At 45.6% G+C, this 11536-nt stretch overlaps 1 protein-coding gene across 1 annotated transcript in view; it reads right to left on the bottom strand.

Moving 5' to 3' along the window:
* Nucleotides 1–7242: 7242 nt before the first annotated feature.
* The window catches only part of COL9A2 (collagen type IX alpha 2 chain), a 47638-nt gene continuing 43344 nt past the window's right edge, over nt 7243–11536 (bottom strand). Inside the window, exons 30-32 of the mRNA XM_033157664.1 lie at nt 11027–11215; nt 10181–10258; nt 7243–8816 (exon numbers count right to left, since the gene is read on the bottom strand). Coding sequence (XP_033013555.1) covers nt 8611–8816; nt 10181–10258; nt 11027–11215 — 473 coding nt within the window. The 3' untranslated portion in view covers nt 7243–8610. The remainder of the gene's footprint in view (nt 8817–10180; nt 10259–11026; nt 11216–11536) is intronic.

Genomic DNA, 11536 nt, shown 5'->3' with positions numbered 1-11536 from the left:
GAGTCTATTTAATCTTTCTGGTGCTATGTGTTAGGTACCATCTGAAGAGCAATTTATATTGTTCCTCTTTTATGGCTACACTATTCGACAGCTTGTCAAACTGGTTCCACACTTACCTCCAAAATTGCTCTGTTGGATCCCTGCCTAATTCACTTCCCCATCTCATTCTACACACTATTTAGTTTCACCTTTTGTCGTTTATTTATCTGTTTATCCCGTTGCATATGTATATCCCACCTTTCTTCCACCCCAATACCCAAGGCAGTGTAAATGTGGCTCCCATACAGCCTCTCATCCAAGCACTAACCAGACCCAGACCTGCTCAGCCTCAATAAGATGGTGATATCATCTGCCTACAAAGCACATAGCCTTCACTGCCTACTCTGTCTCTGCGAGGCCTCATCATCTGCCCCCTGATCCTTTATTTTGCTTGCAATGCCAAATATGTTTTATCCCATGTTGATGGCCTTTCAGTTGATTCCCTGGTGACCCGCTGGAACGTGGAGTTAACCAGGGCTATTGACTGTCTGGCTCCGAAGCGCCCTCTCCGATTGCATGGAGCCCGGACAGCCCCGTGGTTTTCCCCGGAGCTGAGGGTGATGAAACAGTCGCTGAGACGGCTAGAGCGCCGGTGGCGGAAAACTCATTCTGAATCTGACCGGACACTGGCTAGAGCTCAACTTCGAGCCTACCAAGTGGCAATGGCAACGGCGAAGAGGGCCTTCTTCACCGTTTCTATTGCATCTGCAGAAAACAGCAGCAGGAGACTCTTCCAGGTGGTTCGCAGTTTAGCAGAACCACCGTCGTCATCGGGGCCTGGTAGGGACCCCAAGATCTCCTGCAATGCTTTTGCAAAGTTTTTTGCAGATAAAGTCGCTCAGATTCGGAAGGAGGTAGATTCCACCGTGGGAGCAGGGCTGGGGTGGGAGAGTGCTAGAGCTCTGTCTAGTCACGTTTCATGGGATCAATTTCAATCTGTTACCTCCGAGGATGTGGACAGGCTGCTTGGACGAGTGAAACCAACCACCTGTGTCCTTGATCCTTGCCCATCCTGGCTTATAAAAGCAAGCCGGGAAGGACTGGGTGATGGGCTCCGCGGGGTGGTGAACGCTTCCCTCTGTGAGGGAGTCTTCCCATACCCGCTGAAGGAGGCGGTCATTAAACCGCTTCTTAAAAAAACATCTTTAGACCCGGCCAATATAGCCAACTATCGCCCAGTCTCAAATTTACCATTCTTGGGCAAGGTGATTGAGCGGGTGGTTGCGGAACAACTCCAGGCACGCCTGGAAGAAGCGGACCATTTGGATCCCTTCCAATCAGGATTCAGGCCTCATCATGGGACTGAAACTGCCTTGGTCGCGCTGGTTGATGATCTCCGGCGGGCTAGGGACAAAGGTGAGAGCTGTTTCCTAGTTCTGCTGGATCTCTCAGCGGCCTTTGACACCATCGACCATAACATCCTTCTGGACCGGCTAGAGGGGTTGGGAGCTGGGGGCACTGTTATACAGTGGTTCCGCTCCTTCCTCCTGGGCCGTATTCAGAAAGTGGTGATGGGGGATGAGTGTTCAGACCCCTGGGCTCTCACTTGTGGGGTGCCTCAGGGTTCCGTCCTCTCCCCCATGCTTTTTAATATCTATATGAAGCCGCTGGGAGAGATCATCAGGGGGTTTGGGCTGGGTGTTCATCAGTATGCGGATGATACCCAGCTCTACCTCTCTTTCAAATCAGAACCAGTGAAGGCGGTGAAGGTCCTGTGTGAGTGCCTGGAGGCGGTTGGAGGATGGATGGCGGCTAACAGATTGAGGTTGAATCCTGACAAGACAGAAGTACTGTTTTTGGGGGATAGGGGGCGGGTGGGTGTGGGGGACTCCCTGGTCCTGAATGGGGTAACTGTGCCCCTGAAGGACCAGGTGCGCAGCCTGGGAGTCATTTTGGACTCACAGCTGTCCATGGAGGCACAGGTTCATTCTGTGTCCAGGGCAGCTGTCTACCAGCTCCATCTGGTACGCAGGCTGAGACCCTACCTGCCCGCAGACTGTCTCGCCAGAGTGGTACATGCTCTAGTTATCTCCCGCTTGGACTACTGCAATGCGCTCTATGTGGGGCTACCTTTGAAGGTGACCCGGAAACTGCAATTAATCCAGAATGCGGCAGCTAGACTGGTGACTGGGAGGGGCCGCCGGGACCACATAACACCGGTCCTGAGAGATCTACATTGGCTCCCAGTACGTTTCCGAGCACAATTCAAAGTGTTGGTGCTGACCTTTAAAGCCCTAAACGGCCTCGGTCCTGTATACCTGAAGGAGCGTCTCCAGCCCCATCATTCAGCCCGGACACTGAGATCCAGCGCCGAGGGCCTTCTGTCGGTTCCCTCACTGCGAGAAGCAAAACTACAGGGAACCAGGCAGAGGGCCTTCTCGGTAGTGGCGCCCGCCCTGTGGAACGCCCTCCCATCAGAAGTCAAGGGAATAAACAACTACCTGACATTCAGAAAATTCCTGAAGGCAGCCCTGTTTAGGGAAGTTTTTAAACTGTGATATTTTAAATGTATTTTAATGTTTGGTGGAAGCCGCCCAGAGTGACTGGGGAGACCCAGCCAGATGGGCGGGGTACAAATAATAAATTATTATTATTATTATTATAAATACTGAACCAGGACATTCTATACTGAAAGAACATGTTATACCTGTGGGTTACATCTCAGTAAGCTAAGTAGCTTCAGATCCATAAAAATGTTTGGGGTTGTCATAACACCTAGGGGGTGGCCACCACCCTCCTTAGGCCCTGCTTATGAACTCCCAACAGCATATAGCTGTCCACTGTTAGAGGCAGAAAGCTGGGCTAGACGGATCTGTAGCCTGAAACAGCAAAGGCATTCTTATGTTCATCGGTCGGACTGTTTGTGTATGTCTTTCCCATTTTGATGTACTGTGCTACTGAAAGCAGGTCTCCGATTTAAAGACCTGTCCATAACCCACACAGTGTCGACATTTGAGAATCTTTGAGCAGCAATATAATATGAAAGGGGGAGAATTTCAGGGGCACTCATACACCTTGCTCCCTTCCCCCATTTTAGTAGTGCTCTGTTCACTCAACCACTCTGGTCTTGGTCTTTTTATTCTTCATGCCACACAAACTCTTACTCTTTGCAGTGCATCTTTGGAAAGCAAACAGTGCCCCCTGGTGAAAGAAAGAAAGAAAGAAATAACTGACTGCAGACATAAAACTTGTATTTTGCGTGCTGGGCTGTAGTGCAGGAGCAGAACCTATGCATTGCATGCATATGTCTGATATTCAAACCCTGCCCCTCTGTTCAGGAAGATATGGGAAAGAATCTTGCTGGAAACTCTGCAAATTGCTGCCTGTCAGTGTAGACAATATTGAGCTAGATGGGCAAATGATTTGATTTGGTATAAGACAGGTTTATGTGTTCTGGCTAGGAGCAGATCAGCAACTTTCTCTTCTAACAAGCTTCCACAGCAGCATAGAGGCTGAGGCACAAAGCTCTGGCTGCCAGAGTCCCTAAGTTTGAATACCTGCTGCTGTGCTCAGGTCTTGCTTTTGGGTTTCTCATAGGCACAAAATTAGCCACTGTGAGAAGAGAATATTGGGCTAGATGGGTCTCTGTCCTGATGCAACAGCCAGGCTCATCTCATGCTCCTACAGTTACTCTGCCAAGTGCACACGCACCAAAGACTTATTCGTACACTCAGGTTGTAAGTGCAATCATCATGCAAGCAAGAGAGGGAAGGAAGGAACAGTGCCCCTCTGGCATGTACCCTTCCTGCTTTTCATCCCCAGCCTCCACAAACGAGGGCAAGCATGAAGCAGAGAGCCTCCTGCACCACTTAGAAGTCCTGAACAATAAGTGGTAGGTTAATATTTGAAACAAACAAATGATGATGACTGCACATGTGAACTGATTGCCCCAACAGGCTGAAAGTGCCAATTTAAAATCACCATTCTATAGCAGCAAAAGTGGGGAGGCACTTTCTGAGGAAAGGTTGGCAAGATGTAGCAGCACAGGCCTCTCCTTTGCCCCTTCTTCTCTATGGGCTCTGTCAGATGACCTGTATAGTGAGTGTTCATTCTAAGGTTAGATGCTGCCTGGTATTTATTGAATATTCTTTCTTATTCATTGCTGGGCCGTTATATGACAATGAGCATTCATCCTGATTTGCCTCTGGGGTGTTAATGGTCTTCTTGTGAATCATCCATTTACCCCAGACTTATCCATGCATTTTCCTGTCATTTCCCTAACTCCAAAAAGTCCCACTTTTTAAAAAAAGTGAATTGCATGAACTTAAATTGATGGTCTGTGCCGAGTCCCTCCCACAAAACACTGACAGTCTGCAGGCATCCTATGAATGTTTATGCCACAGTGGGAAACAAAAAGTGGTGCTCCAAGCATTGCCTGGGGCTATTTCACCCCAAAATGTCTCTGCAGAAAAGCAGTGACAATGCAGCATCCAGTCAGGTACATTTTGGGGGGTTTTGTAGCTGGGGGGAGGGGTAAGGGCAGACCCAGGCTTCCCTCAGTGGAACCCTTGGCAGCAAACAAAATTGGGGGTGGAGAGCATGTCTATTAAAAAATTCAGTCTCCCGCCTCTGAAAAGGCCAGCCCACCAAAGATTGTGGGTTTCTCTCCCCACAATTTTTTTTTATTGTTCCTCACCCCAGGGAATGTGCCCAAAAGAAAAGAAATCAATTCAGAACTTTCAGCACACCATTATCTTACACAGAGCTGCTATATAAATTATAATGTGCAATTTATTAAGCTAACTAGGGAACTCGTTTTTATTTCCGAATCAGTAGACTTGTTAAGCAGGTGGTTGGGGCTGACTTGGGTGATATTCCCACGTCTTCTGTTTAGCTGCCTCTGGCCACATTAATTAATATTCATAGCACTTCATTCTAAGTGTCCAATACAATTAAAGCACCAGCAGGTCTTTGTTTAATTTTTTTTTCAATAAAAAAATTGGCTAACTCTCTTTTGATTTACCCTGAAGACTGAGATGACAAAGATGACAGGACTGTTTCTTATCCTCCTTGTGCCAATGATTTATTGTTATTTGGGCTGAAGTTTGGCCAGTCGCCTGGCCTTTTATTCCTGCAGAAACACTCTGATTTCAATCTCTCTCTCTCTCCCCCCAGCCCCCACTGCTTTCACGGCATCCAATCTTCTATTTATACAATGAATATTTATGAAGGCCCTTAATGAAAAAGATGGAGCAAGCGAGGGGGGAGAGGAGGGAGGGGGAAGAGGGTTCTTGTTCATTTTTTTCCATTTGTCAGATGCATCGTGGAGCCTTGTTAGTATGCAAGAGGCTTAATTTCTTGATTAAATTTCATCTTACAAATATAATATTGGAAATTAACTTCCACCTATTTTGCCCAACTTGAGGTGGGTGGCAGAGAATCAAGGAAGCGGTCCCTTGGGCGTCACATGACAGGACTCTTCAGTGATGGTACACGCCCATGTCGCTATACTGGCTGGTCTCACAACAACTTCTTCCTTATTAGTCCCTCTCCAATCCCCACAGGAGCTAATGATACCTGGACTTGTATTCTGTAAAAGGGCACAATGCAATAGCTATGAGAAATCTATGATGGTTTTATTATGCATTCAGACTCTGCTACGAATTGGTGAGACATGCAAGCTGGCATATTGCTTCCCTATTGAAAGAAGGGCACTGCCTATTGTAGTCTGTCCTTCAAAACTGTACATCAGGAGTAGCAAAAACTTTGAAGCCAATGAGCACACTTGGAATTTTGATGAAGTTCTATTGGCACCAGCCACAAAATGGCTACCACAGGGTGTGGCATAACTGGAAATGGTTGCCACAGCACAATTTCTTATTCTGGTTTTTGTTCTAAAATAAACAAAGAAATGGAAGAATAAATTTCTTCCCCGCAAATAAAAGTGATGTCACTACAAATGCTCCTGTAGAGGACAGCTGTGAACATTTATGGTGGTCTTATACACAAAGCCTCAAGTTCAAGAAGTGCTTAGAATTCCTATTTTAAATAACCTGGACAGTTGTACTGCTCAGGACCTTGGAGAGTTCAAGAACACTGCCGTTCCCTACAACCACATCCTCCTGCTTTGAAAGTTGAATTGTAAGATTTCAAATTCGTAGATCTTACAGCTAAATTAGTTATCAGATATATGAAGTGTTAGCCTCAATTAATTGTTTTTTTAAAAGTTCATAAATTGTCAAATGAGAATGACACAGGGCTTCAGAGTTTGGGTAGGGGAATTTCATGTTTTGGTTAAAAATTCAGTGACAAACTAGGGAGAAAACAGCCTTGTGTCACCTTACCAAGTAACAGATTTATTGTGACATAAGCTCTTGTGAACCAGCTTTCATCAGATGCATGGAACACTACCCTTGGCCAAGTATTCTTAAAAGACTGGAATAACTTTCTAACACATTTGAGAGACCACTGTAAACAGTTGAAATCACTGGCAGGAATACAACGACACTTGTAAAGTAACATGAATTTAGGACACTATGATTATACAATAGATAGATTACAGTAAAAGATGCAGGAATCAAATTTAGAATTGGAACCCATGGCTTATGCCACCAAAAAATGGTTGGTCTTCAAAGCATTACATGACTCTCCATTGTCAAGTATGGCTATCCCATAGAACAGGGGTGTCCAACTGGTCGACCGCGATTGACAGGTTGATCCCTGGATGACCGTGGTTGATCGCAGTCTCCTCATTGCTCACATTGTTTATAATCATGTCTCCGCCCCCTCCCCCCAAGTCCTTCCCCACGTCATGTTTAATGGGCGTTCCTTTGTTGCCTGCTGCAGCGCTGCATTCACCTGTTAGTGGCTGTGTTGTTGGTGAGCAATTTATTGCAATTGTTAAAAAAAGTTCATCAGCTTTTTGAATTCCCCCCTCAAAAAACCTCAACAACTTTGATTTCCCACCCTAAGAAAAGCTCAACAACTTTGACCTGCTCTGCCCCCCTCCCAAAAAAATGGGTAGATCATTGTGAGATATTTTTTTCTGGAAGTAGATCACAGTCTCTTGGGAGTTGGACGTCCCTGCTCTAGAATAAATGATGTAGCTAAAGTCCTAGCATTAAAACCTGAGATTCAACCCTGCACATACACACCAAACACATTTCAGAACTAGAATTTGAATCAAATTTGGAAAGCTAGCTACATTTCAAGCCCTTCCACAAAATGTGGACAATACGGTATCTAAAGGATCACAGAGCCAGGTTGGTCCTCCAAAGTAATCCATTTTATCCCCTGAACAGGAGCAAGATCCAGTAAATAAATCACGAGGATGATTAATTAGCCACAAAAGATAATTATTGAAACACACACTAATGAAAAGCAAATTTTTATAAGTCTATTAAACCCAGAGAAGCAATTAAGTTAATTGGCATTCATTCTTCATTTTATTGTCTTGTTTGACTATCTATTTTTTGTGGAGGGGGAAAAAATAATGATTTTTAATTAGTACTTATAAAATAACATTATTTTACAAAGATTTACAGCTTTGGGGAGATGATTTGGGATGACTCCGATAAATAATCAACCAAAAATTGTATCTCATAAAAAGTACAATAATAATGCAAGTAGAAATTAGGACAAATTTGGAGAGATCAATCCTTCCATGCAAATGCAATATAATGAGACAAAAAGTTAACAAGTGAGAGATTTAGAAGGAAAGGGGCTGAAAGAGTAAAGGGGGCCCAGTGAATCAATGAAATAATTAAAGAATTATCAAGGGATCAATTGATAAGCTTGTTCTTAAAGTAAATTCTTCTGACAGCAAGCTTTGCTGTGCTATTTACACATAGTGAGGTGAAGAAAAACTCAGGTGGGTAGGGAATGATCAAAGACTACATTTTGAAAAATCAAATGCTACTTTTCAAGAAATTTCATTCATGCGGTAATTCCAAAAATTTTCCCATGTGGAGCTATTCCACACAAACACCAACAGAGAGAAGTCACTGTGTGTACTCTACACAAGCTTTCTCCCAAAATGATGCCTTCAATTTTTGGACTACATCTCCCATCAACCCCAGCCAGGACAGCCATGATGTCTAGGGTTGATGGGAATTGTCCAAAACATCTGAGGAAACCGGATTGGGGAAGACTGCTCTACAGAGTCAACAAATTATAATATGATTTGGGGTCAAGATAAAGGATAAAATCCCCTCCCCCTTGCTTTTGGAACCATTGACAACATCTATCTAGACAAAACACACACTTATTTTGCATGGCAGTGAGATGGGGTCAGCAATTACCTCTATGTATTTAAAAGAGGAACAGTCATTTAGTGAGGTTTCATGTGCAATTTCGATCCAAGCTATTAAGACAAGTTTTGCTTCTCTGCGAGTCTCCATGGGCGCCTTTTAATTCAGCTCGGTTCAGGCTACTCACAGTGGCCAAGTTTTGTCTTCTCAACAGCAATGGACTGTTGCCCAAGCAATAGACAGAGCCTCCTCACTCCGTAAGAGCTTTTGATTGGCTGTTCCCCCGTCTCTTTGCTCTCAAAGTCCTGGTGTGTTTGGTCCCTCAATGCCAGTGGTGGAGCTTTTGCCAGCTCGATGCAACAGAACTTTTCCCCGACCACATTTAGTACGAAGGTCCTTTGACAGCACCTGGTTCAGTTAGGCGGGCTGAAGCATAGGCAGAGGCTCCTAGGCAGGCAGCTGCCTCACAGAGCCCAGGAGAACCAGGAGGGCCAGGTAAACCAGGCCGCCCGGCTTCTCCTGGAACACCTGGGGTGCCTCGCTCTCCCTCTTTGCCATTCGTGGCTTGGCCAGGGTGTCCTGGAAGACCTAGAAGAATGAAAAGAGGCATGGGTAGTTCATGCGTGTGCATCTTTTGTGGGCAAAAAGTAGGTCAGGACCTACTGGTAGGTCTCTGGCTGATTTGCAATAGATCACCAAGCCATAGCTGAGGCATAATGGAATTTCCCTTAAAATAAGGGAGAACTTGACAGCTATGCACCAAGCATTTCTGGCACCCAACCATTTATTGATCACAACAACTTTTTTTTCTGAAACAAAGACAGACTTTTGTGTGATAGAACCGTGATCTCAATTCTACTACTGAGAACAATTTTCTGGAGTGCCCTCACCCTCACCCACTGCCACTGCCCCTTTCTACAACACTATTTTGCATTTGGCTCCAGTTGGTGGACCTCAAGGTTCTGGGAGAAAAGCAAAGGAGATTCCCATGTGGCCATGCCGGCTGGGGCTGATGGGAGCTCAAGTCCAACGTCTGATGGGACACAGTTTTCCCACACCTGTAACAGTCTTACACACACACAAACCCTTCAGGCAGCCAAGTGCATTGTTTCAGGTGTGAAGCACACAATTAACATTTCTTCTCTCCCCTCTGCTGCCATTCCATGCTTCACAGCTGATTCTACATTCTTGGTATGTTAAAGCAAACAGGAAAAACCCAAACCAGATAAAACACAATCGTAAAAGAAAAAGGAGGCGAAATAGTTCCATCATGACTGTAAGAATAAAATGGTATTTGCTTTTGCTAGTCTGGTGCTAAACACCTTTACTGTAAGCACCATGGAAATGGACAATGTACTTCAAAATAAAAATAATGAAAAGATCATCTGTAGCCATGGACATGCCCAGTTGGCTGCCCCCTGGCTATAAAAGGTTTCGAAAAGAAATAAGAACGAAAAGATGTCACAGCAACCTGGGTCAGCCCTGGCATACCCACGCCAGCCTAGATTCTGATGCTGGGCTGTTTGCTTTTACCTCTTTATTCTCACGCTCTCTGGGTGGGCATTTTGGGGAGGGGGCTGGGTTGTGGGACGCCAGCCTGTTGGCAAGACCCTTGACAATGCTACTCAAAGAGACAGTGGACTGAAAGGTAGGTGTGATAAGTGATCTGGGATCATGCTGAGTAGAAGACCCATGGCCATGGCGCATGTGGTGGGGTAGATCTGTGGAGCCTAAATGGAGCTGGGGCAAGGCAGTGTGGTTGTACCGGTTTCCTGGCCCCAACCTCACTACTGCTTCATTCCTATCCAGGGGCAAAGTGGGCACCAAAAGGCACCTCTGCCACACCACATGTACCACTGCTGCCCCAGGCAACTTGTATCGATGTCATGTGGGAAGTCCCTGAGAAGCCTTCTGTTTGTGATTTGCCCTTGGTGCCTCTGCAGTCACCTTACCTGGTATTCCTGGTGGCCCTGGCATCCCTTGATGTCCGCGGCCAGGCTCTCCCTGCTCCCCTTTCTCGCCCCTCTTTCCTGTAGAATTGGAAGGGTGAAACAGCGAGAGAGTTTGACTGTTAACACTTCATGCACACATCCCTCCAGGACCGACAGCAGAGCAGCTGATTCTGCATTGCTCTTGCTGAATCTTATTTGACAAAATTTATATACCACCCGGTTGCAGTTGAAGCCTCAATGTGGTTTACAAAAATTAAAACACTGAACTTACCAGTAAAAGGCAGTTCAAAACAAGTGTTTTGAAGACACGCAACGGTAATTAAAATCAGCAATGAGCTATCACAAAGGAAGCTGACATGATTCAGCTTCCCCACCCCCATCGCCAGTTATGCTTAGTTATGCTGCGATTCCACAGAGAAAACCCATAGAATGTGCAAACCTGTGCAGAAGTCAGTTTCTTCAGAAATCTCAGCTTTAAAATTTGAGCAAGTTTCTAGCTCTCATGGCTGAAATCAGCAGGTGGTTGGAATCTGATGGGGCTTCAGTGCCCACACATAGCTCCTGGCCACCCCTCCCCGTGACTAGCAAAACTTGGAACTATGCAAGACAGTGAACATTGCAGAACACAAATCAGAGAAAATGGTCATATTTGCGAAGTTTACTAAGGGGGTTCTGATACTGGTTTGGAGGGCAAACACTAACCATATTTTGCTGGTTTGGATGTCAGAATGAACCACTGCTAAGCACTGAAGAGGAGGCAGCACAGGGAGGAGGAAACATGCCACATGTCACTTGAATTGAGCCACCAAGCTCAAAGAGGCTTTTCATGCAAAGATGGGCTCTTACCTTTAGGTCCAGTGTTGCCAATTTGTCCTACAGCTCCTAGGATTCCTGGGATGCCTCGAGGGCCAGGGTGTCCATGTGGCCCTTGCTGACCAGGTGACCCAGGTGGTCCTGGGGGTCCAGGTGGTCCCATCACACCTGCCCCGCCTATGGCATCTCTTTTAGCACTCACAGCTAACTCAGCCAGTTGTTCTGTAATGCAGAGTGAGTGAGAGAGAAGAGGCAGTGAGAGCCATTGCATGTACCTGGGGCTCCTCCATCCTTATTGGATTCGGCAGATTCAGGGCAGACAAAAAGAATGTGCTTTTCGTATGTATTCATACAATACATAATTAACACGTGGAATTCACTATGGCTTTAAACAAAATTAAACCAATTCAAGGAGGATGGATATATGAATCGCTATTAACCTCCACAGACAGAAACTAAGAAATAGGGGTGGGCCAATCGGTCAATTTTAGTTTCTCGCAGTTTCTCATTTTTCCAATCATGATTTCAGTTCTCCACTTTTCC

Source organism: Lacerta agilis, chromosome 8 (genome assembly GCF_009819535.1).
Source record: "Lacerta agilis isolate rLacAgi1 chromosome 8, rLacAgi1.pri, whole genome shotgun sequence".
Taxonomy (NCBI): Eukaryota; Metazoa; Chordata; class Lepidosauria; order Squamata; family Lacertidae; genus Lacerta; species Lacerta agilis.
Note: the sequence above shows the minus strand (reverse complement) of the source record. Positions and strands in the feature narration are given on the sequence as shown.